The sequence below is a fragment of the Aptenodytes forsteri genome, unplaced genomic scaffold, assembly GCF_000699145.1.
Source record: "Aptenodytes forsteri isolate BGI_AS27 unplaced genomic scaffold, ASM69914v1 Scaffold125, whole genome shotgun sequence".
In the NCBI taxonomy this organism is placed as follows: domain Eukaryota; kingdom Metazoa; phylum Chordata; class Aves; order Sphenisciformes; family Spheniscidae; genus Aptenodytes; species Aptenodytes forsteri.
In genome coordinates, this window is record NW_008794447.1 from 2,807,423 (window position 1) to 2,834,235 (window position 26,813).

At 41.0% G+C, this 26,813-nt stretch overlaps 1 protein-coding gene across 1 annotated transcript in view; it reads right to left on the minus strand.

Moving 5' to 3' along the window:
• The window catches only part of SLC7A11 (solute carrier family 7 member 11), a 60,974-nt gene that overhangs the window by 32,694 nt on the left and 1,467 nt on the right, over window positions 1–26,813 (minus strand). Inside the window, 5 exon segments of the mRNA XM_009290290.1 lie at window positions 6,216–6,260; window positions 9,568–9,667; window positions 11,895–12,020; window positions 20,174–20,289; window positions 24,920–25,046. Coding sequence (XP_009288565.1) covers window positions 6,216–6,260; window positions 9,568–9,667; window positions 11,895–12,020; window positions 20,174–20,289; window positions 24,920–25,046 — 514 coding nt within the window.

A 26,813-nucleotide genomic window follows, 5' to 3' on the forward strand; every position in this document is an offset into this window, starting at 1 on the left:
TGTCTTTCCTGAATAAAAAGCAGTGATGAGGTGTGTTTGAAATAATAGACAGCATAACTGCAGGGAGATAAACTTCTGACTTTATTCATTTTCTGGTGCCTAAGATAATCAATATCAATATTAATATTCCTCTTCAGAGTAGAGCTTGTCATTAGATTACAAAATAACAAAAATGAACAAAGCAGCAGAGAGGCAGAAATGGCAAAGGCTTGCATCCTCTAAATTAACATTAAAAATATTTTTCATTGTTATGATTACTAGGAATAACTAGTCAGGGTCTAGACTGGTAGTGAGCAACAGTGCAATTCAAGTTTCTGACTGATTTTGGAAGGGGGGTGCATCCTAATGTGAAGTGCCAAAAATCAGATGGCTACAAACAACTAGGGAGCTGGAAGAGTTTTAGTGTCCTAGCCACTGTTCCCCTCCCATCCATCTGCATCTCTATAATGCTTAGACACCCTGAAAAAAACCTCTAATACCACATTTCTCTCACTCAGTCCTCATAGATGCCAAGTGTGACTTTAAACATTAATTAACACAAATGGGTGGTACATATTAGATTAAACAGACATGACACTCACATTATTTAAACCCAATATAAAACCGGATTATATCAAACATTTTGATATCCTGATTTTACAAAATGTCTGATGACATCAAGCCTTGGTGACTTGCTATATACATCTACTGCTTCTCGGTTCCTTAGAAAAGAAGGAATAAATGAAGTGAGAAGAACACTGGAAAAATCTAATAGACAAACTGACTAATCTCAGACCCCAAGGTCATAGCAAAGCAATTCATTTCTTGGCTTTTCAACAGCACAAGACATGATTTATCAATCTGAGACCAGGTTTATAAACACTATACATCTCAATAATATGTTCTTCGCACTGTGTAACTTTTTGAACAATGATAGATTGCCTGGGCTGGACCAAAGTTATTTTACAAACAGAAACAGAATATTTGCAAATGAAATGGCCCAATAAGGGAAGGAAAAAAAAAGAAAAGGAAAAAAGAAGAAAGGATTATGCCAAATAGCTGCTATATTAAGTGCAACTGCAAAGGAATCTTTTTCCTGTAAAATATTTTCAGAATCCACATCCTTTAAAAATCTCCTATCTACCATTTTATACAACTGAAATTGAAGACCACTAAAGGAAAAATATCTCCTAACTTCAACAACACTAACAAAAACTTACACTGCCAAAGAAATAATATGATTTTGAGTTAAAGGAGGGCTGTGAATCAATACCTCTAGTTGCCCACTTGATCACAGACTTCCTTGAAGTCATTAAGGAATTCAAGTCTTGGTTTCCCTTCCCTTAAAGTGAAATAATATTTTCCTTCTCTTCCATCTAGAGCCTAATCTTTATAACGCGAAGTGTTTGGGCTCATCATCTGCTCATACTGAGGATGTAGAACATAATTTTTTTAAAGCAGCGTTCTCTTTGGCCAGCATCTGACACAGTCTGGCCCTGACTTTGACGAGGCTCTGAAGACACTGCTGTAATGCTCCTGTGTTATTTTCTCATCTGGAGTCCATCGAAATTCCTGACAAACTAGAGCGCTGATCCTGGACTCTGCTCTGCCTGGGAAGGGAGGAAGGAAGTGCCGTTCAGGCATGAGCTGCTTTTAGGGTCTTGATTGAAAAAGCTTGGTCTGTTTCTTCAGAGTACAGAGTGGATGCTCAAGAATACAGATGAGCTCAAAGACTATGTATAAGAAATGAGTTTGAAAGTTCAACATGCTTGATTTCCAGTCCTCTAAATTTACTGCTCCAGGCAACACGCTCCTGTCAATTTTCAGGTGACAAATTCTCTCTCAGAGACCCAGCTGTTCCTTCATTCACTTATTATTTAGACAATACAATATGACCTCAGTCTGAGTAGGGCCGATCCTTATAATGTAAGAAAATCAAAAAGATCAAAGCTGCACGTGACATGGCTGCATGAGGCTATTTTAGTGAAGCTCTGCTTCAAGGATTATTCAGATATTTCATTTCAAACAGCAATTGCTATTGATCCAGCACACATATGCAAAGCATAATTTTCAGAAGTAAAAGAAATTTATTATTACACTTCAACGTTGTTCCACATATTCTTGATAATAAAATTATTTCAGGCTCTTTTAAAAAAAATTGTACATTAAAGCAGCTGAACACTGCAACCACAGCTCCTTGTAAAACAAACATCAACTTCATGTTGCTTCGGGTCCTACTAATGCTGTATGAGGGAAGCACTTTAACAAAGAGGAATAAAGAAATGAGTCCAGGCTTAAAAATGAGACATCAAAAGGGGGTTTAGCAGGAGACAGAAACAGCTACTTCTACATCTTATGATAACTGGGATTATAATAATGTCCTTTTTCTTATACAAAAGAAGGGACTGTGACATTTCCAAAGTGAGAATTCAGCACTACTTTCAAAAATCTGTTCAAAAAGTAGTGGCATTCACTTTCAGATTTTTTTCTTCCTTTTTGCATTTTCCCTTCTATAAAGGGCCCTTCCTCTCCACTTGGCTCATTTCCACTGTCTCTGTGTCAGCTCTCTCTACCTAGGATTTCATATCGCCTAGGTATCTCAGTGCCTCAGGCCCATAGTATTTATCCTATTTATAGACCTAAATCTGCAATTTATTGCACCTGGGCAGACTGCTGCACCTACACAGACTCCCACAGCCTTCAGGAGCCTTTCTGCCTGTACAAACAGCCGCTCCGAGGGAGCACAAAGGCGGCTTTCAGCCGGGCAAGGTCATGAGCATCCCCCCTTCCCCTGCCTCTCTCCTCCATTTCCAATGGCACTTGCTGTACTCCAGCAAGCTTTCCTGGTGCTGCACACACCGCAGCAAACAAAGCAATCCCTATCTGGAAAACTTTAATGTCTAATGGTAGATGTTTCCACCTTCCTGTGCATTTCAGGACATATTCTAGGGCCCTGACCCATCTCTCTCTCTCTCTCCCTCCACAATACCACAAGAGTGGAGAGGGAGTCCAGGACTCACCAGATAAAAAGGGGCTTAAAGCCAGGTCTCCACAAACGTGGGCCCTTGGCAGCTCCGCTGCAACTCCTCTCTCTGATAGAGCATTTCTGCATTCCCCCTGCTGTAGCTGCGCTATCCTCCCCCACAACTCTTTCGGTACACTTCACTGCGGGTTTGCAGCAGGCTGGTTAACATGGGGACGGTGCTGATCATTCATCTCGGCACCAGCTGTCAGTTACTTTAAAAGCTGCCGCACACCTGGAAATATGCAACTGTGACTGATTCTCAGACAAACATTTACTTTGGCACGCGCAGTGAAGAAAGCATCACTGTGTTCACCTCTGTCGCTGTAAGTAATTTGCATCCCTAACCATTGACAAACATTACAAATTGCACACCTGGAGCTGTTACAGGCTTTAAGTGGTTCAAGCCTATACTTCCCTCTTCCCTTTTAAAAACAGCTAGAAAATACCTCTGCAGCACTACAGGCAACCTTTAACATAAGGCATACAACAAGAAGGAAAGGAAAGACAGCATTTTAGGTTAAAAAAAAAAAAAAAAAGGGCAGTTGAGTTCTAATAAATGCCTACAACAGCAGCACGATCACTGGCTCACCTAATGCCTGCACTGAGTTTGGTGGGAGCTGAGACAGTTGGCCCTGGGTTTAGTTCACACTATTCCCTTGCCCTGTATCTTTGGAAACGGTGGTGGAGCAGGCCCCCGTTCAGCAGGACATCTTTCCAACAGAGCTAATCACAGGTGGCAACTGGATAAAAAATATTACAACTGTTTCATTTAATTGCTTGTTTCGGGTTAACAGAGTCCAGAATCCCCATTTACAGGTGGTACAGAGGTCTCCGTCAGCACAGCCGGTAGCAATCCACTTGCCCTGTCATCACCTGCCACTTATTTAGCAGTGTTTAAAATCCCAATCTCTTCTACTGTGTATTTGTACCTGTGCGTGGAGACTGTGATCCCAGGCACCCTGCTGTAAACACTGGGCATCTTCCCTTCTCATCCTTTCAAAGCGCAACCCCAAGAAGAAGAGTGATGAAGGGAAGCTCTAACAGCTTTGCGACAACATTGCACATGTAACACTGAGCTGTTTTTTCCAGAGCTGTCCTGGAATACACCAAACCAGCCAGGCTACATGGCTTGCGCCCCCGGTCCTGCATCCCCACTAGCAGCACAATTAATGTCAGCAGCTCTCCAAGGGTAACCTGGAGAACAGAGAAGCTCTCCCGAGATGGGGGCAGAAAAGAGTGTCACCCTGCCTCACATCCCAACTGCAATGAAGAAAACCCCCGAATCTAGCCCACACCACTTTTCTTAGCTGTGATACAACATGCTTCAATGGGTGTTAAAAAAAAAAAGGAACTATGCCTTTCTGTCCTACGCAGCAGAAAGCAACATGTTCAAAAATATGCACTCCTCTGACTGAGACCACAAGAAGAAAAAGTCAAGATAAACCAAAATAGCTGTAACGAAAATTACCGATAATTTCAGTTAATCACCATACCGCTAAGAGGACTGCAGAGACACATAAGTGTACGAAAAGTCCCAAAGGGTGGTAGGCATGTGCATGTTTAAAAACATCACACAATATTGATGGTAACCACATGATAATTTACAAATTATATTGCTTCTAGCAAATGCTTTTGATCACATCACCAAGACTCTGGCTCCTAACCCATCTCCCCAGAATTTCCTGAAGCAGTCGAAGTCTTGAACCAGAATCACTTCACTCCTTTATTTAGTTTCACATTTCTTTTCAAGCCAGTCTGCCATACAATGGTTTTTCAAAAGAAAATGTGGGGGTTTTAAAATGTCTGCCTCCCCTGACTTTATAAAGCACACAGTTCCTTGGTATTTAAACCCAGATTTGCTACTAGATCATCTAGCCCGAGTTCCTGCGTGTTCCAGGCCTGGGAAGCATTAGCCAGATACTCTCCACTGAGCCAAATGCCTTGTGTTTTACTAAGGCACAGCTTCTATAAAGGTGTTCTGTCTGAACTGAAGAATACCAATGAAAAATCCAATTTTACGTAGGTATCTGTGCTAATGATTAGTCAACCACCTTGTTAAATATTAACACTGTATTTTCTACCTGCATTTGTCTGGTTTCAGCTTCCAGTCATATATTCCTCGGTATACATATCCTGATCACATTAAAGAGCCCGTTAACACCCAAGATCCCTCAAAGGCATTGAAACAATGGAAATTTGCCAGCCTTTCTGCCATCCTCATGTTTTATCATCAATTTCTTTATAATTGTTTTCAGGTCTCTGATGAAAATTCCGAATGGCACCAGGCTTGGTTCAGGCTTTGAAGAAACCAGCTACAAAGCTTCCGCATGCTCCCTGATGGCTGTTTGGGTTTTTTTCCTTTATTTACATGTCTAAGATATGTACCTTTATATTCTCTGAGTGTACGGTGCTGGGGGTCTTTTTAAACAGTAAGTTATTTGGTACCCAGCCAGGTATCTTATTGTAAAAACCTAAGAAAATTATATCTACCCATTAATTCTTAATCAAGTAAATTGTTAATTTCCTCAAAGAACAGAATCGGATTTGACAAGGCATATTTTCTTTAATTTTTAGAAAAGGTTAATATTGTTTTATTACTGGTTGCATGTACTAAAACATATCTACCAAAATAGATCTGCCAAATCAAACTCTCCGTAACAGGACAGATTTTCTTTCCATATTTTACAGACAGGCGCTGTGAGAGTATTCATCTCTGTTTTGAAACAGACTCCCACCAATATCCCCTGTTAAGCTTAATTGGATCGGATGCTGTGCTATGTGTATTCAAGATCCTGCAACTCTGAGACATCTAAAACAAGTAGAACTAAGTATTTGATTAATATTTAAACATAGCAAAACTGCCAAATATTGCAGCAGATAAGTTTCTTGGGCAAGATTTCCCTGTCAGGATACCAGTAACTTCTACTCAAAGGAGCCACTGATAGTTACTTGTATCCTGAGGGGGAGAATCAGAGCCCTGGAGATCTACTTAGTTTTCTGCTTTCTGTGCACATAAAAGCAGAATACATAACAAGGTCACGACAGGCCCAAAATAGCAAATCTTCAAGCAGTTGCAATTCAAATAGATACCAGATCTGCTGGAAAGCAAGCAACTTGACCAGCATGAAGAATTTCTGAAGATCACTACTTTTATAGCATTTTAAATGTTATGACCATTTTTCAAAAGTCAAGAAAAACATTAGGTACATACTTTTCAGGGTTTTCCACTTCTTCAGTAACAAAATTGAGGTAAAACCTAAAAAAGAGTTATAAAATATATTATAAGGGCTTGGTAGGTTTTGATTCTGTATTTCTTTCCCAAACAACCAAGAAGATGCTTTTAGTTAAGCACTGCTGTTAATTATAGTAGAATTTGCAGACCCATGTTTGGATTAAGGAAATCGTGAGATTTAACCTTCCCTCATCCCCACACTCAGGAAGGGAATTATCAGAAAAGACAGCAAAGCAGAAAAAAGGCAAAAGCTATGTAATGTCGGTGTGGAATTAAATTATTGTCCCCAGCATACTAGGCAAATTATGGCTCACCCTAATCCTATGCACAAACGTACATGCCCCCTCAAGCCTCATATTCCATTTGTGGCTGTAGCCTTTTACAGTTTCAGGTTGTATTGGCAAAAATTCTCATCAGGGTACTCAGCAAGGACTTCTTAACAATAAAAATGAATGAAGCCTCAAAAAACCCCTCCTAAAACTAGGATTTTGACACTAGTGTGTCGTATACACTCACAAACCCAGGCTGCTAATCTTGTGTGCTCTTGCACAACCTCCAGTACAGGTTGCACTCTGGTCATATTCCAGCAGCCTGAAAGAGACAGCTACGTATGGGAATTCATAGGAACTACTCACCGGGCACAGCCCTGCATACAAAGCAACCGTAAGCCTCAAGGTCACTGAACTGTGTGTTCTGCATTTATTAGCACTAGGTCTGTGCATCACTGGATCACACAGATGTGCCTGGCTCAGATATGGGCACAAAGTCACATCCTGGCTAATTAAACAGAGCAGTCAGTACCGTGCTTATCCTGGCTTTCTACTTTTAGGACACATGCAGGAAGACAAATGATATCTGACCCAACAGTGCTACAGTGAATAAACAAATGGTACCTGACCTGGCAGTCTGGGAACTTTTCTGCATCACAAGTCTTGGACCAGATCTGGGTTAGCAGAACGAGCTAGCACTGGCTCACGGTTTTAAAAAAATATGACCGAGCATGAAATTCTGTAAAACTAGATTTGCCATCTTATACAACAACCCCAGTACTTGTTTCTAAACTTGCTAGTGCACAGAACACAAAAGAGGAGGTTGGGATAGTTCAAAGGAGAGATGGCTTCTGACGGGTAGGATGTTCAGCTACTTCTTTCTGGTCTTAGTCCTGCTTCTAGACAGAAGTAATTTGACAGTCCTGCATCAGTCCTTTTATTGATGCAAAGACATGCTTCCTTGCATTCTTTCTCTACTTGTCCTTTTTCACCCAGCATTTTATATACCCAATAGTCTACACTTGCTCTTTGCAGGATGAACCCACACATATAACAGATACTACCTTTGTTTTGTTCTTTAAAGCTGTATCATTAAATCTTAATAGTCTTATAGGCTATGAATAAAATTCTGCCTGCGTCCTGGGGCACAACACCAACACTTGCAACACTCCTTCACATTCAGCTTATTGGATTGATTTAGCCCCATGAAACTGATAGTGCAGGGGTATTGACACTCCACTTAATGGTCTGCTCTTCTGTGCTCTGAGGCAATCAATCTGAGCTGGTGACAAAGATAAATAGGCAGCTGGGAAGAACCACTAGCCAAATTAGGTCTTTTCCTGTTAATTTCTTTTATAAGTGGCAAATAAGGACCTTGAAATAAAAGTCAGAAGGTGTAAAGGAAAAACAGAGATGATTTTTATTGTAGGGGTTTGGTAGAAAATGGAAAGGAATGGAAAAGAAGCAACAGAATAACAGTATTTTTGATGTAGCATTTTACAGTAAACAAACTCTGCCTCGGTGATGAATAATATTAAAGAGCTTTTAAAATTGCCTTCATACAAAAATGTACAGTTAGGTTAATATTTTTAAAGTGGGAAACCATCACATGTATGGATATGAGAGACTGAGGCGGTTATATGAGAGAGAGGGAAGAAGGTAGAGAATGTTCGCATAATGAGTTCAATTTCTTTGAGGCTTCAGAATGCCAGGCTCTTTTCTTATATATCTATCACAGATAAAGGCTTTGGACTCTCTTGGGTTCCCACCACCACCACCACCACCACCATTTAATATAAAAGTTCTGTTCAGTACTTCAGTGTGCATGTTTATAATGCTCCTGCAACCGGGGAGTTACAGACAGGCAGAGAACTCAAATGCTCGGCCCGCTCTCCCTCCAAATTAAATAAATAAAACCCTTATCTCTCAGCCCTCGCCTTTTGTGCAAGGTAAAGAACTTGGCTGCCTGTGAGGCTATGGAAAGGAAAGGGAAGACCTGCAGACAAAGCTATCTCAAAATAAGCTCACTCTGTGCATTGTAGTCTTTTTTTTCCCCACACACACTGCTGCTGCAAAAGCACGTTGGCACTGTGCAACGTGGAGCCCTCACCAAGCATGAAGAAATCGTCAGGCAGATTCCAAGAGTGGCAGCGCCTTTCAAATCAGCTCCTGTGTACTTTGGTGGGGGAGAGGGAAAGAACTTGAAAGAAAGTTCTGAGCAGGATACTTGAAGGCAGATTCTCATACCTTTGCTCACAGTCAATAGCACTTGACTTCTGTGGAAGCCAGTTGCACTTCTTGTTAAATGAGGTCCAATTCTCTCCGAGCAAGAGGTGCAAGAATATAGTTTTTTAACTTGGTTTGTGGTCTATACGAATGTTATCGTGGTTCCCTTCTTATTCTTCAAATACTGCTTTTACAAAGCAAAGGCTGAGGTCCACCCAAGTGGGATGGAGATCCACAACTTTGTAACAGTTCATAGGTTTTTCATGTAATTACTGACTTGTTCAACAAAAATTAAAGCTTCATTATCCTTTTATCAAAATACCTAATGAAAATTTAACAACATTCCTTTCTTGTTGCCTTTATTTCTAGTCTTAAGAACAGAAATAAAAGTCTGATTTTTTTAGTGTTCAGTGCGTGTTTACCTATTGTACACTGTAGAAGAAAGTTATTATATATATATTATATATATATATTATAAAGAAGTTATTCTGCTGCTTGCAGAATAACTACTGAGCATATGGAACAGTGGTGAGATCTATCCTTTACTACATGATGTAGTTTGGCAAAGATGTAGAACGTGCTTGTTTACCTATGTACACTGTAGAAGAAAGTTATTATATATATATTATATATATATATTATAAAGAAGTTATTCTGCTGCTTGCAGAATAACTACTGAGCATATGGAACAGTGGTGAGATCTATCCTTTACTACATGATGTAGTTTGGCAAAGATGTAGAACGTGCTACTCACGTCTTCATATAAATAAATGTCTTTGTTAGAGCATATTAGTGTCTGTTTTCAGGACAAATACTTATATGTTTCAACAACTTACCAGCCTGAATAGGCATACATTCCTGAATAGAATCAAAGTGGTAATCCCATAACACTGGCATCATTGCCCGCAAAGGCATTTTGAAAGTGCTGTGTTTCTCCTGCAACATCAACAAAAACAATATTGAAAAATAAGCTCTTTGGTCACCTACTACTTTAAAACAAATAAATATATCACACCATGGAACATTTAATCACCCAACAGTTCACTGACTTCAAGTTCTGCCCTTGACCTTAATTTCTGACCCAACCCTTGCAGCCGTAGTCTGCCAGCAATTGTAAAATGTTTCGTGGCGTCCCTAGTCATGCAATAGCAGAATTTGACCTATTAGTTTTTTTCAAAGCATTCTGAGCTTGATGACACTCACTGCACTGTCATCTCCAGCAGTGACTTACATCAATATGAAAGAGCAGAGTGAGATTTAGTTTTTGCTGTGGAAAATTTCACTTGTTTAACATTTTAATCAGAAGGAACATTGCTAGCATTTCACTCACAAGCAACATTTTTAAGGTAAACAAACCCAATACCTTAAACATTTCTTGCACTGAAAAATTTAGTAACTCCCTACCACATTATAGTCAGTACTGTACTAATATTACACTAAGTAAAATTACATATCTATAAATGCAAACATGTAAGAGTAGTGTTATGCTCTTATTCATTTACAAGGTGCTCTATGGTATGTAACACCTCCCTACAACATCCCAAATGTCCTGAGAAGCAATGATCCTCCACAGAAAAGGAGCAGGAAGAAGCACAATTCATTCAGACTTAAATTAGCAATGGGTCAAATCCTCTACCCTTTACTCAGTTTTCACTGAGCCCTCAGTCAAAATTCCCATTGAAGCGGAGGCTTTTTGGGTAAGGGAAGAGCTGCGGCCAGAGGAAGGTCCCAGTGGGGAATCAGGGACACTAGCTGAGCTACTTAAGGGCAGCAAAACCCATCCAAACCTGTGTCTGGCCTGCTCCAAAGGTCTAGGAAAAATGGGGCGGAAGGGAACAGAGAGAAATTTTGCACATGAAAGGAGGTGAGGGAAGAGGCATTGCAACGGCCAGAAAGGAAGTGAAAAACTTGAAAACAGAAATAGTGAATCAGCAGAGTGCTACACAGGAAAACTTTTATTTCAGAGTCTATTGCTAACCACAGAGAACCGCCTGTCCCTGAGAAACTGAGCTCACCGCAGAGCCTAAAGCTGTGCTGTTGATTCAGATGGGAGGCTTTGTGAAGCATCACAAAAGAGCATCCCCAGGGACAGAGCCAACAACTGTGATAATTTTTGTTAGATAAAATCTGCCACGAATTCATTAAAAAGTGCTCCCCTTTCTGGCCCTCTGTGCTGAATGGCCCCTTGTGCTTTGTGTAGTTATTGTCTAGCGTTATTGTAACGAGAGTGAGCTGGGGCTTGTCACCATCTCACCCCCCGCTGCTGATAGGGCTGTAATAGAAAAGCCTCTTCAGGTAGCTGAGCATATGTCAGTGAAAAGAGTTTCTCTGCCAGCATGGCTTTACCCAAACGACTTCCAGAGAGCCAAGGAAAGGCCTGCACAGCCGTGTTCGTGCTGGGTGCTGCTGGGGAGAACAAAGGTGTGTTTTCACACTCCTTGTTTATGCAGCGACATTGATAAAGTCTGTAGAGTAATTCTGGCCCTCCAAACACTTCTGCTTTCCTTTCCTACGCTGGGGTTAGCCCCAGACTACTGCCTTTACCTGTATGCTTTAGTTTTTCACTTGGAGGAAGTAAAGCATGCGTGCAGCATGAGCATCCAGTAATTGCAGGCAGGAAGCCCATGAAAGCAGTAGCTAACTACAGTTTCTCTCGCCAGTACAGCACCTTTAACTTCACAATTTACATCACCAAAGTGGCAGAACAGAATCCATGATATATTCCCCAATTCTGAGCCCCCTCGGCCACCACATACCCAGTACCGAACAGGACTAGGCACTAGCCCAGTTAAAGGAGACATATTCTGCTTGGACTAGGCATGTGCTTTGGGGATGGGTATGCCCATTTATCATTAAAACCCATCCTGCCCCTTTCACAAAGTTCACGCCAAAGGCAAATTACAAAGAAGAGCAATCCTGTCGCTCATTTGAAAACTGAGTCTGATCTGAATAGACTCATTGGCATGCTGAAGGAAATACCAGTTCATCCCAGTGTAGTTCCACTTCTAATCAATTACATGACAGTACAGAGCTTCAGTTAAACAAGCACAGACTAATTAAGAGATTTTGCTGCTCTAAGCATTATTTGGTGGAGGCAGGTGGGAAAAGGCTGGGGAGGGTAAAGATAAAAGCACTTTAAAAGCATTTACTTTTCTTTTCATACCTTTAATTAGCTGGATAACTCCAGGGACTATAATTATCAGAATTGCTACAAGCTTGCAAAAGGTAAGGAAAATCTGAATGCGGGCACTCCAGCTGACACTCGTGCTATTCAGGACCATCACCAGCGCTGCGAGGGGAAAAAGAAAAGTCAGAAAGAAATACTCACGCCACTGAAATCACCACAAAACTCTTTGCCAGCAGAGAGGCCACACACACAATAAATCCTGATGCTTTAAAGGAAATACACCCCAACAACCTTCTCCAGCTGCTGCCCTCCCACTTCTCACGTTCCCCTTCCAGACGCCACACAAAACGCTTGAGCTGAGCCCCTCCGACTGACCCACTGCGCAGCTCATCCATCTCTCTGTTCTCTGCCTGGCTCCCTCCACACCAGATTACGGCTTCGTTTACCGAACATTGTTAGCTGTCGGTAGACGATGGGCCGGCAGGACCCTGCCCTGGGTGAAAGAAATTAATTGCCCAACTCCTGCCATTCCAGATTTCTGTATCAGTGCCAGTCTGAGTAGAGATTTGCATTTTGAGAAAACAATAACAATTAATAATCATATTAAACTTTCTCACCCTCATTTAGGCCCCGCATAAATTTGCCACTCACTACCTTATTTACCCCCGCTCCTCTTTTCCATTCTTTCTCCTCCCTTATGGCCGAACCACTGGAGATGCGGGAGGGCCAGAGTGCAAGTAATGTCCCTGTCCTTGTTGGGAACTGGTGAAGAAACAGAGACCTTTTACTTCTTGAAAACAAAGCGCAGTTCTGCACCTCACCAACACGTAAGAGAGAGAAGTGAGAAGGGCTTTTACGTCCTGCCTGCTTGGCTCGCGTCTCCTTCTGGGTCAGGGAGGGCATCTTCTGGCCTTTACTACAGCACTGACTGACAGGAGGATGGTAGGTCTTATCATTTGAGTGCCAGTTATTCTACCTTATTTAAACAATTACCCTGGCAAAATAGAATCAATAAAGGAGTTCAGATATTAAAAAAAAAAAAAAAAATTACCTAAAGAATGGAAAATGTAAGACATTTCACTAGACAAAAAGTCGCTTTCCCCCTCTGCTGCAGGGAAAGGCGAACGCAGTCAAACAAGCCTGCTCACTCGTCTTCTCTTTCTTGCCATCGTATCGAGCTAATGAATTAGTTCCTCATCACAGTCCTCCTGTACAAACTCTCCCAAGAGCACCGGTTTGTCTGTATCATCAGCCATATCACACATCTTGGGATGCATAAAAACACAAGTTGCTATCTCCTGCTAGAGTCTGGGAGCTAGTTTGTATGAGCTAGCATTGTAAATCTGGCATGGTACAAGCTTTCTGGCAGCAAAACCCCCTGATTTATCCGAAGTCTTTTATACAAGCTGTGTTCACTGGCAAGGCCAAAAAATATATCATAAAAAATTCTTCTCAGTTTAAACAAAAAGTGGGTTTGGTTTAATGGAAAAGGGAGAAAATTCCAAGTAATCTGGATTACAATGTATTTTTTAGATATTTTTGATAAAATAAAAATTCCAGAAAAAAAAATATAAAAAGTATTTTCTGGAATTTTTATTTGGGAAAGAGAGGGCCCCACTCTCAAATGGACAATTTACCAAAGTCAACATAAACTCACAGCATCACTTAATGTGAATTTTTCACCAAAAAAAGATCTTAAAGGTCAAAACGTTTTTCCAGTTCTGTATTTCACCAAATTTCACAACTGAGGCGTTATTTTCTAAGTCACAAAGAAATCACTTGGACTTCTGCAAAGTATCACTTGAGATCTAAATACTTTTTTTTTTTTTATTACTTCCATGTATACCTATACTTGGCAAGAAACAGAAAAACCCAGGGGCCTGATTCATTACTCTGTTGCCCCAATACTACCCTGACATATCTTCACTTATTTAAATGTTGAAAGATCCCTTTAGGTTGCTGCTGAATATTAGCACTGATTGAGGCTCCCTCTCTTTTCCTAGGACTCGATTACCAGGAAGGTTAACAGCTGTCATTTAAGCAAAATATATTTAACATCTTCATTTGACCAACAGTGTTTAAGTTATAAAGAAAATCCAGTGCCATAAACAAGCACTGGCTTATTTCAAATTTCCTAGAAAGTTCAGGATATTAGGATATTGTACTTTTCTTTCCCAGAAGACGAAGCCCAGGCAGGGACCAGGCCACAAGAAAATGTCAAGGAAGAGTTTTATGTGTAAGAAAGCATCTGCAATCTGACATCCAGCTTATTCAGAGTTCAAGCTGACTGCAGCAATCTGTCTGTTACCTTACACAGGTCAGAATAGGTAACCTGAGCATCCTCCCTGCAGAGAGCCCTCCTCGAGGTTTCCTAATGCACCGGTTTCACCTTCCTGATACAGATGAGAATGTCACTGGATGACAAACTAGTACGAACGCTAATGTCAACTCACACGGAAATTCACAACATTCCTTACTGGCCAGCCACACATAAATCACAAGCCCCAAATCTGTATAAGAGATACAGTGGCTTGAAAGAAAAAAACGCAGGCTGGTATTTTCATGAAGGCAGCCTGCTTCTGAACTCCCCAACTGTGAGTTCAAGCCAGCCAAACGTTTCATCTGAGGCTTTAATCAAATAGCGAAAGCAAAACAGACACTGCACGGAACTTCATTTAATCAGGAAGCTGAAGGGACGCTACACCTGCAGTCAGCCCAGCGCACGTACCGTTAGTTTTGATGGTCCTCTATAAAAGTAAGTCAGTCCCTTGCAGAGTTGGACGACTGAACAAACACAGTAGTTCAGGTTGCAGGGCGGAGACTTACGTTCTTAGAAGATTTGAGACCAATTTGGTATTTTTTTTAATTTCATTTTATTGGACTTAATAGGCTATAAGAATTTACAGTCGTCTTATTATATTCAGTCTTAGCAGTTCTATGTGCATAACAGACATATAGGGATGTTGGGCTTATACTGCTATCACGTATCAGCACCATACTGGTTGTGTTAGCAACTGGATAGTGAAAGGCAACGGAAAAGAGGAGTCATGAAGAAAGCTGCTAAAGAGCAGGAAAAGAATATGACAACTGTGCCAGGATTCAAGAAGGAGATTATATCTTGGCACTATGGTCATTATTCAACACCTCTCTTCTATGAATAGGGCCTTATGGAGATACTTCAAGAAACTGATTGCAGACGCTTTGATACAGGATCACAGCAAAGATCAGAAGGAAGCAGCAACTCCCCAGACAAAAGGACAGTGAAAGGAGGACTCATCTCTAACTTTGCTAACTAAAAGTCAGGCATCTAGTGTGGCTACATCCTCAATGAAGGGACATTTACCTCCAGAGGATGAATAATAACACCTCTTTCAGATGCCTATCTCAGATGAGATGAGTTGCCTTCAGGAAGTGTCTCTTTCCCTCTTTCTCCACTAACTCTATGGGGAGCATAGACAATTACCTTAAACTAAACACCTCACTAAAAGTGAGATGAATCCTAAGCGAGGGGAGTATGGAGGGAGAACAAAATGGGGTTCATGAACAATCAAACACAATGGTAACACCGATCATGTTGCTTTTCACAATCTCTTTCCTTCACACAGCCACAGCTATAGATGGATAATGAAATCTAATGGGAGAAGCAGCAGTGAGCATTACATCCTGGCCTACTTTTCAAGAATATATGTACCATTGCCTCAGTGGGAAACCAAGGAAACTGCCCTCCCCTAACTTGTCAGGCTTTTAGGGTCAGGGCATTCACACAAAGCAAAAAATACCCTCAATTTGCAGATCCTAATGTGTCAATTAAAATGAAGTCACAGGAGGCACAAAAGCACCCATCAGAGCAGCTTTTGCTATCCCTGCAAGCCAAGAGATGTCTTAATTTAAACTGCTTGTCTGAAAACTGTCAGCGGTAGAGAGCAATGTCGGTAACTTCTGCCATGATGGGGGAAAAAAAAAAAAGCAACTGACTATAGACTCACATACACACCAAATTATGCCAATACAGCTTTGGGCTGGAGTATTTGCCAGCAAGTACTGACAGATCTGTACAGCTGACCTTGATTTTCAAGCATAATATTGCCTTTAACAGCCATAGTTTGGGTATTTGAGTTCTTTTGGCAGACCTCCAAAAAAAGGGGGGAAACTATACATTATTGTGGCGTAAAATGCCCAAAATATGCATGAATGAGTGTAAAAACTTTAAAAACATATGCGAGTTGGTAACGTGCTTTCAGTCTTACGGTTTTTAATAGCTGAAACCTGTTTACCTGCTTTCTGATATGGAGGCCAAGTGAAAAGATTAGAACAGGCTCAGTCAAGACTGTGACCTATTCAGGTTACATATTGATAGTACAGTTCAATACCTTTGCACAGTATAATTTATCCCTTCCTGTAACCAATATATTTAAGCTTACCATTAGGAGAAGAATTGAAAGATATTGAAAGATATTGAAAGATATTGAAAGATATTGAAAGATATTGAAAGATATTGAAAGATATTGAAAGATATTGAAAGATATTGAAAGATATTGAAAGATATTGAAAGATATTGAAAGATATTGAAAGATATTGAAAGATATTGAAAGATATTGAAAGATATTGAAAGATATTGAAAGATATTGAAAGATATTGAAAGATATTGAAAGATATTGAAAGATATTGAAAGATATTTCAATATATATTCATACATTTCATATGAATATATATATTCATATATATTTCAATATATATTCATATTGAAATATATGAATATACGAGTTTTTTGCACTATCACCGTGCTTTGCAATGGTGATAGGCACGGTGATAGGATGTTTCTTCATTAGAAGAAACAATAAATATGGAGTCTACCAGCTTTCACTTAAAGAGAGAAATGAATTTTTAACTCTTTCTCCTAAAAAGACCATCTTCAGCATCAGAACAAAGGTGGACGGCATCCCTTCTGCTTTGTGTCCTGGGGCTGTTGTGTCCAACTCAAGCAAAGTTGGACATTTAGGAGGCCTCCTCTCCTGTTTGCATTTTCTTCAGCTGTCCTTCCCTGTGTTGGGACACATCCAGGTTCTCTCTCCTCTACCTGGCCACTTATTTTCATAAAAATTGTAGTAATTAGATATGTTTGAGATGTCTGCTCTTCTCTCAGGTACAGTTAAATTGACTGAGTTTAGTAAAAGTTTACGGCGGACTGACAGATAGACTGAGATACGCATATCCAGTATTTGCCTAGGTTTTTCTCCTTGTGGAGATTCACTTGAGAAATACCACGTGAATTAAAGTGATTTCTAATTTTGAAAAGAACAATTTTGAAAGGCAACCTTTGCTTCAGAGGTTCAGAAAGCTGGGGTATCTGAAGAGAACCTCCACACAAGCATCATTCTCTCTACCAAGCCATTGAAATGTTTGGACTTTTTGGCTGGTTGTTTTTATTTTAAAAAAAAATTTAAAATGAAAGCACCATATTGTGGAACAGAAAATTTGCTTCTATAGATTGTTCAAAATTGCTCACAACAGATGTGATTTCTGGGGGAATTTTGTGCCCAGTACGTGATTTTTTCCTATAAATAATAAACCACGAATGAGGTGTTTTTTAAAGGTCACCATCTCCAGTAGTTCCATTTTAGCTCTCATCTGATCTACATCTTCTCTGCAGCACCATCATTTCTTTTTCACCGCAGAGGCACTGAGGTGGAATGGTGGGAAGCAGAATGGGCTGTAGCCCCTCTACTGAGAAGTACTTGTTTGCAGCTGGTAGAGGAGCAGCAGTATTTGCCACTCCCCATCATAATCCGGGTTGCATCCATCTCAGGCAACCTTTTAGTAATAGGCTTAAATTGCAGAAAAGGAGGTTTAGGTGGAAAAAAAGGAAAGAGAAAAGCTGTCTTGTAACAAAGATAGAAAAAACTGGGCTACAGTTTTAGGTGAGGCTTTAGAAACTCTCTAACTAGAGGTTTTAAGACCAGTTTAGACAAACATCTGTCAGAAATTGTTTAGATACGCTGATTGTGTTTGGGGGCAGGGGATCACCTGGAGATTTTTCAAAATCTCTTCCTGCCCATTCTAGTATGGTCAGAAATGACAAGGTAAAACTACAGAACAAAGTCTCACCCAAGGACAGAGTTTAATGGTGCTTCCCACTACCTTTCCCCCTGCGCAATACAGACAGATACGCAGTGAGCACTCCGTCATCAGGCACAGGAGGGAGAAGGGACCAGGCATGGAAAAGAAGACAAAAGGCACGTCAGTTCACTTTCTAATTAACTTAAAATTTTCAGTGGAAGCAAACACTACCTTTGGCACCATTAAATTGGATTATAAGATCTTCAGGGCTCCAATGTCTGTTCAGCTCAACACCACCTTAATCTTACCTATCACTCTGCCTACATGCACAATACAGAACATTCATAACAATTACCACCACAACAGCTAATTCTTACCATACAAGAATAACACTCATACACTCTGGGATCCCTGAGCTTAAGTGTAGCATATGATCAAAAGCTACAAATGAAACTCCACTGTAGAGCATACTGCAAAGAATAAAGATAAAGCCTCAGTCTGACATGTCACTGTTTTCCTCAGCATTGTCCCATTCACCATTACAAACTTTCTACAAGAATCCCTTCTTTTGGTGAAATGACAGCTCATCCTACCTGCGCTGTACAGACCCGCACTCACCACAGGAACAGTCTGCTGTGAACTCCTCTCTCCCTTTAGGCTGTAATTATTTCAGCGTAACTCCACCCCCCCTGCAATGCTACTTCTTTGTCTAATTACTTTGCGAAGCCCTGGCTTATCACACAGATTTTCAATTAAATTAAAAGCAATAAAAACCTATTTCAAATCGTTCACTTATTGTGCTTGAATCACATACACTTAACAAAATGCTTTGATGGAGTCCTCACTTAACATTCCTTCTGTCTCAGTGACCTTGAAGTTACTGAACATCTGTTCCACCCTTATCTTGCACTGAAATATTTTAGACAGATGTAGCTATAAAAAGTCATTGACCTCAAAATTCAAGGCCTTAATTCAATTATTCCTATGAAACCTATAGTTTGTGCATAATTAAGTTAGAAAGAAATGTGGTCACATACTGATTTTTTGAACACTCCTGGCAGAAGGGAACTCTTATCAAGAGAGCTCCTACAAAAAGCCACAGTAACCTGGAGACTGGAAATTTCAATGTCAATTGAACTCCCTACCCCGAAGAAAGAAAAAGTCATCTGAACCTATTATTGTGCAAAAGTGAAGGGGTCTCCTGTGCGCCTTTGATCATTTTGCATGCCTTAATTCCTTTTTCCGGTCCTTTTGTTTCTGATATGTGCACCGACCAAATTGAAAGGAACAATCTGTTACTAATTACTCAGGTCTACTCTGCACTCTCCTCCCAGCGCAGCTGAACATGAATGTGTGCGCACATGTGCAAGGAGCATCATCACCAGTGACCAGACAGAACTGGAAACAAGCCTCTAGCGCTACAGGCACACAGTTCCAGAGTCCCATTCGCATCACGATTTGTGCCTTGCCGTTTCATGCAGCCTCCCACGCCAGCCCAGGTACGCTGTAAAGCTCCTGGTCTCAGGGTAGCCTCCCTCTTTCCACTGGCAGTTATTGGTTCTCTGTAATAAATGGTCCTGTAATGAATGGTTCTCTGTAATAAATGGTTCTCTCCCTAAATGGTCCCCTTTACATTAATTGCAAAGTTAGCAAGACTAGGACAAGCTCCTGGTAACAGACATGCATTTTCACCGAGCTGTACACCCTGCTCCCAAAGTCATCAGCTGGGTTCCTGCTTCCTGAACCGCAAGTGCCTCAATAAGTTTTATTGCTGTGAAGGACAGAGTGGGACTAGGGAAGATGATCTCATGTTGCCTGTGCTCCACTCAAGAGAACTACATTTCTTCATGGCATCATACTTGGCACTCGATTGCCTCCTAAAACAGAGGTAGAGCAAAGCACTTAAAATCAGGTAATCATTCTTCCATATCTCTGGCAGTGGCTCACCATCTCTTAGGGACTGAAATTGCTTCCACAAAAGTAATGAGAGTTCTGCCATTAATTCAAGTGGCAATAGAATCAGACTTGGCAATAGATTTTCCCTGCCATTAATAAAGTCTGCTATTCTTTTTACTACTGCGTATGTTCACAAACACACATACCCAGGCAAAAAGTCACACTGATGCCCTTGGCATTGGATGCGCAGTCATTTTGTAATGATTCACATCAAACCACTACCTGCTCAGTGTGCGATTACTTTTTTTTTTCCAATTTACATCATCCTTACCCTTCCCTGAAACCTAAAATTGGATACTTACTGATGCCAACAGCTGTAATAAGTTTAATCGCGAGTTCTGGGATTTCACACTGCATAAAGAAAGGTTCCAAAATGTAACGTCCAAATGCCAACGATATCACTGCTGTGGCAGCAGGGCTAGAGTAAAAACAACAACAGCAAAAAAATCACAAAATTGATCTGCAATAGTACATAGATAATATTCTTATGGGATCATGCTGTAACTTTACTATCACAGAACTATGAACTGTACTTAATTTTGGTGCCTGCTTGTAACTACGCTGCCATGTACCATGATTTCCGAATGTAGCAGGAAACCACAAGCAGTTTAGTTTTGCTCAGCGGTTCTGATCTTAACAGCAACACTTCTTACCAGGATTGCTCTTACAACTTCCATGTTGTGAAGCAGCTGTAAACAGAAAGGAAAGGTATCAACAGAAATCTTCATTCACTCACTTGAAGTGAACATGGCCAGAATTAGATTACATGGGCAAAACCCTGAGTAAAAGTCGTTGAGGACTGAATTTTAGTGGCCAGGTATATCTCACCCCGCAGAGACACAAGCAAAATAAGTTCAATCAAGCTGAGCATTCTGCTTTACTAAGTATCCAAAACCAACCCAAATCTGTTATTAAAATCTGAGACAATGCAAAAAATGAATGAAAATGGGATTTCCTAAAGTGCAAACAGAACTTGTTGCTTTTATTGACTAACAACTTCCTAGCACTGCAAGTGAGAGCAAAAATCCTCTAAGTACAGAAAGCACCTACCATGAAACAGAGAAATGTGAAGAAAGGCAGGCATGCAGTTGTTGCATTTACACATTTGAAATACTCACAATATTCAGAGCCTTTCTCCTTGAGACAAGCTAAATATTTGCCAGAAGCCTTAGCACTGACACATATTAACAGCAAACGACCCTGTGCCTCGGATCAGGCACTGTCTGCATATTACAGTTCCAGTGGTCTGTTCACGTTTGCTTTGGGAGGACACTTTCACCCTTCTTAGGACAGCTGGTGGCATCTGTGCTTCTTCACAAACTCACACACAATAAGGACAAGAGGGCATATGATTCTGCCTCAAAGGATTTTTGAGTAAAACAAGAGTCCATGCAAATTTCTTGTGAAAAAATCTACAGCATTTAATAAAACAGTGCCTCACCTTACAGGATTTTAATAAAAATATAGTTGCTAAAAATGCTATGGAACAGTGCAAAAATTCTGCAGAGAAGTTATTATTCTCCATCGAACGGTAAAGGAATTTTCCACAAGAGAGTTTCGCCCTTAAAACAAAACCCACTTTCTTAGCATTATGACTCAACCAAAATGTCACACATTGTGTTGGACCAAGCTGCAGAGGAGCACAGAACAGAAGTATCTTCCTCGGAAAGTTTCTGTGTGGACAAGTGAGGGCTGCTGCTTGTGTGTCCCCCACGCACGAGGACTGTTCCTTTCACTGGCCAACAATTGGCTTTGCAACTTTTGCCTTCGCTCGGGGACTGAATGTCCTCTGTGCTGGATTTACACATACATTTACTGACTTTACCTCGGTGCAATATTTCTAATTTACGTAAGATCATCACCAGGCTTCCGGCTTTTAAATACTGCAGCCTGCCAAAAGTAGTTTGAAGTGTCCTAGATCAGATGAAAGATAAGATCTTTGGAGCTTTCCCAGAATTTTTTCCTCGGTCCCAGCTCCTTTTTCTAGAACTTGGATTTTTCCCTCTCATTTTAAGAAAGGCCTTTTTAAAGAGGCAGTCCCTGCTATCCACACATCCTGGTTTCGGTTGGGATAGAGTTAATTTCCTTCCTAGTAGCTGGTACAGTGCTGTGTTTTGGATTTAGGATGAGAACAAAGTCGATAACACACCGATGTTTTAGTTGTTGCTAAGCAGTGCTTACACTAGTCAAGGACTTTTCAGCTTCCCATGCTCTACCGACTGAGAAGGCTGGAGGTGCACAAGAAGCTGGGAGGGGGCACAGCCAGGACAGCTGACCCCAACTGGCCCAAGGGACATTCCATACCGTGTGCCGTCATGCTCAGTACATAAACTGGGGAGAGTTGGCTGGGGGGCGGTGACCGCTGCTGGGGGATTGACTGGGCATCGGTCGGTGGGTGGTGAGCAATTGCATTGTGCATCACTTGCTTTGTGTATTGTTGTTGTTGTTGTTGTTTTTTTCTAGTTCAAGTATTAAACTGTTCTTATCTCAACCCATGAGTTTTCTCACTTTTACTCTTCCAGTTCTCTCCCCCATCCCACCAGGGCGGGGGGTGGGGGCGAGCGGCTGTGTGGTGCTCAGTTGCCGACTGAGGTTAAACCACCACACCACTAAGTTTTTAAAAACATAGCTGCTAAATTATACCTCTAATAAATAGCTGTCTCTCTCGTAGTCCCACGTTTGGAGGGAGATGTTACGGGCAGTGTAGTCTATCAATGGAGGTGGAAGTTGAAGGACTGGGGCATTTTCCTTTTGACTGCAATCCTAAAGGCAGACTGGCAGCCCCCTAACAGCTGTGTGCTCAGGAGCCGACAGAAAGCGCATTAGCAGCTTTCATTGAAGGGCAAGGAGCACAAAAAGCCACCAGGAGAGCAGCAGGTATAGTGCCCCAGCACATACCACAGGTGAGTGAGTCACTTACTTGGCAGCGCACTCTCACCCAACCTGTGTTTAGCCACCACCATAGTTAAGCACTACAGACAATGCATTCACACAGTCACCTTCACTTGTTTGAAAACTGGCGCTTTTTTTTGGCTTTTTTTTTTTAAAGTGCATGTAATATACCCACAACCTGACTTTTGGGGAGAAAAAATGTTCCTGCTTGTACTGGATGAGGAGCAGCGCAGTGTAAGGCACTTCTAAACCGCAGGTGAGGCTGGCACAGTTTAATCAGTATGTGGCCAGAGTTTAAGTGTGTCCTAGACTAAAATAGTGACTGAAAAGATATACGAGCAGGAAATGTTTATTTTGGTTGCAGCTGCTCCACCAGCCCACGGGTGTGATAATCCTGCAAACTTTCAGAGGGAAAAACGGCATAGCTGAGAAGTGTGTGTGCAACTTCACCTACTGAAAAAAAGATAGATACATATTAGGTCTCAACTTCTTTAATAGCAGCAGCCAATTAGTTTACTGATGCAGGAGTCAGGTATAAAACTCTACACAGAGTTTCGGCAGCGCTGCTCTGATCTTCGCAAGTTATAACAAGTACGCCTCCCTCGCTGCCTCTCAGATTTGATGATTAAAGAATCCACTGATGTTCCTTCCCATGCAAGATGATTATTTGCTGGGTGTGGGGCAGATCACGATGACTAAGAGTGTTTTCATGACAATCCTGGGACACTGTCATATATAAAAAAATAATAATTTTGCGCGGAGAGGAATTTATGAAGCCTGGTTTCTTGTGGGTATTTGTGCTATAGGTTAATAAGGTCCCCCTGCCTAGTCAGGTGCAGGTTAAGAGGGGGATTTCTAACACTACTCTCTCCTGTTGATTCTGTGATGTGCAATGATATAGCTACATTCACAGCACTGCGCTTCTCACAGTGAAAACATAGGTCTGTTTCCTCTGTCTGCTTTTCCTTTTTGGCAAAAAGTTAATACAGTTAAGACATCTGCTCTTTCACCACGTTTGATGGAAATCGTGCAGTTAATTCAAAGGTTCCGTAAGGGTGGGGAGGATGTAAGGGACCATCTGACATACACAATGATTTCCTCCGGAAACAAGATAAGGATTTATGGATTCACAATGACTCAGCACTGTCAGTGCTTTTAAACTCAACAGTCTATGCTAGAACTTGTCAATGTTATGTAAACATAGATGTGATTTGAAAGGAGGCTTGTGCTTTTGTGACTAATTTGCTGATTGCGGAGGAGAGGGGAAAGGAGTGCTAACTAGCCAGAGGCAGGAATGGAGCATTCCTGAAGTCATTTTGCATAAGTGAGTTGCCCTGTTCTACATGTAACAAGCTCTCCAGCCTCAGCAAGACTGTAAAAAAAAAAAAAAAAAATTTCAAAGGGCCACACTTGAGTTTGATACAAAGATCCATTTACATTATGAAAATTTATTTGATCTGATTCGATTATTCAGCATCTTCGTACTGCAATTGACCTATACAATGTCAAGGGCTGCACGAGCCACAGGTTTACACACCAAAACAATACTTCGGACATTTTAGATATGTAAGGACTTAATGTTGCTTTATTTGGCTGGTTAGTGCTTTTCATAGTAATCAAGCGTTAAGTTCTCCAACACCCCACAAAAAAAAAAATGGGGACCTGAATTGACATGTAAAGAATACATAGTGCCCCCAAATCTGAAAACTACTGGGCAATAGCTTCACCAGGAGTTATTCCTGTGTCCACAGACAACAGCAACCGCTCCAAAAGCTAGTACCAGGACTGAGAAAAACGTAAAGGTGACTTCCCTCTTCCACTATATTATACACAGGCATGGGTATTAGCATTATTAGTGACATTAATGGATACAGTAAGCTTAGCAAAATTAAAGTAGCTGAATTTGTGTGGCAGGCAGTTTTCTTGGAATCTGTTTTTTCCCTCCATACATGCACATGTGTCTTTTTGAATGTTTCAATGCTGACAAGCAAAATAGCGTTGTTAAATTCTCTGAAGCAACCATACTAAAAGAACACAGCTCATTGATCAAGATATATTTGATTTGTTTTACACATCACATATTGGAGATTTTTCTTTATGACTGAAAAGCATATTTCCATCAGAAAAGAAACACAGAAAAGCCATGATACACTTACCGAATGATGAGTAATTCAACCCAGACTCTCACAAAAGCAGGTAATGGGCCAAAGGCCTCCAGGATATAGGTGTAGTGACCGCCAGATTTCTTAATGCATGTTCCTAGTTCAGCATAGCAGAGGGCACCTGTAAGAATTAAACTGGCATCACAAGAGATATCCAAAAATACCTTTCAAAACATTTATAAGCTAAACAATGGAGCTGCTGTGGTATCACAACTGCTTTTGATATATTTTAATCATTTTTTTCAAGCAATTTTGTAAGTTTTAGTTCATTCAGCTAGACCTGCAGTTAATCAAACTGTACGTATATCCAGTTACATTTACATGTAAGCCACTGAACAAACTATTCGCTATCAACACGTTTCATTACTCATCCGTATCTCGTGAAAAGGGACAACAAAACACTGTGTCATGCCAGCTACCCCGGCTCCCCAGCCAGCCTGACTGCACCACCAAGTGAAAGCCTTCTGACACATTTGCCTGTTATCAAACGATGATCACTTCCTTTCAACCTCAGAGATGCCTGGCTCAGCCTCTGAAGAAAAGCCTGAAAACTGTATTCCCCCTCCTCAGCCACAGGCGAAGCAATCGACTGACCAAAATATGGAAGCAGGAATTGCAGATTAAGAATTTTCCTCAACAGTACTCCCAACATCTTGTATACAAAATTCGGGGGATGGCTTAGCCCTGGCTTTTCAACACTGGTGCGGTGTTGTTGTGTACTACTAATGCAATGAAAGCTCAGTTCATTTCTGCATTATCTTAAATACAGACCACTTCACGTTTTCATAGCAGGAGGCCCATTTCAGCCTTTGGTGCATTTACACTGACTAAAATAAAACCCAAATCATCACCACATTGCTGCATTAGTTCATGCAGAAGTTGTTCAGGCCCCTTTGGAGCAAGTGCTAGTGGCATTCCCAGCGAGCAGCAGCTCTCAGAGAGCTCCCCGAGGCTGCTGCCGGCACAACGCGTGGCCTCTGCCATTACGGAGCAGGCAGTAGCACGCTGCAACTATGAGGACCTGCATGAAGCCTTCTTCACCCATGCACCATCTGCTACTGTTGCTTAATGAGCCATCACCCAGCCACAAAGCTAGTGGATTCTCAGCTCCACAGGTGGACCGCATCAGTAGAGAAGTGTACCACGTCTGATAAATGTAGGCAGCCCTTTTAGAAGAGTCTGAGAAGCCAGATGAAAACAGTAATAAAGTTTGTAAACACCGCGTCACACAGGGTTAAGATCAGCAACATATATGAACTCATTTTGGCTCTGTTCCCTGCATGTTTTTGTGCTGCAGCACTTTAAGATGAAAACTACAGTTGTCAAAACCACATAACTTGTACAAGCCCATTAAAGAAGTAGCATATTATGACAAATTCCATCATCGTTCATTTGCTTTGTTTGGGGCTTTGCAAAAATGTGGCAGCTCTTATCTGCTATTCTTCAGCTTACCTGAAAATGTACTTAAAGGAATTCTTACAGCCACATTAAAAAAAAAGCTATTGGTAGGTTTTCTCTTGCCAGCCTCTTCTGTTGAGGGTCAGGATGAAATGAAATTGTGTTTCGATACGTGTTATACACACACCCTCAGCAAGACCTTAAGTCATCTTTGCATGTGATTTTGCTATAATGAAGTCATGCGGGGAATTAAAAACACCGTGGCATAAAGAATATGAAAAAATAACTGTAACAGGTCCATTCAGAGAAAGCAACAGTGTCTTTTGCTGGGCCAAATTACACAGTTCTTCATATCTTGAGATCTGGAAAATTACCTAGAAAATCTGTCTGATAAGAGAGATACTTATTTTTTTTGAGCAGACTTTACTTCACAGCCATAAAATTACTACTATTAAAGTTAAAGCCAAAAATGCAATGCCTAAGCAAATTC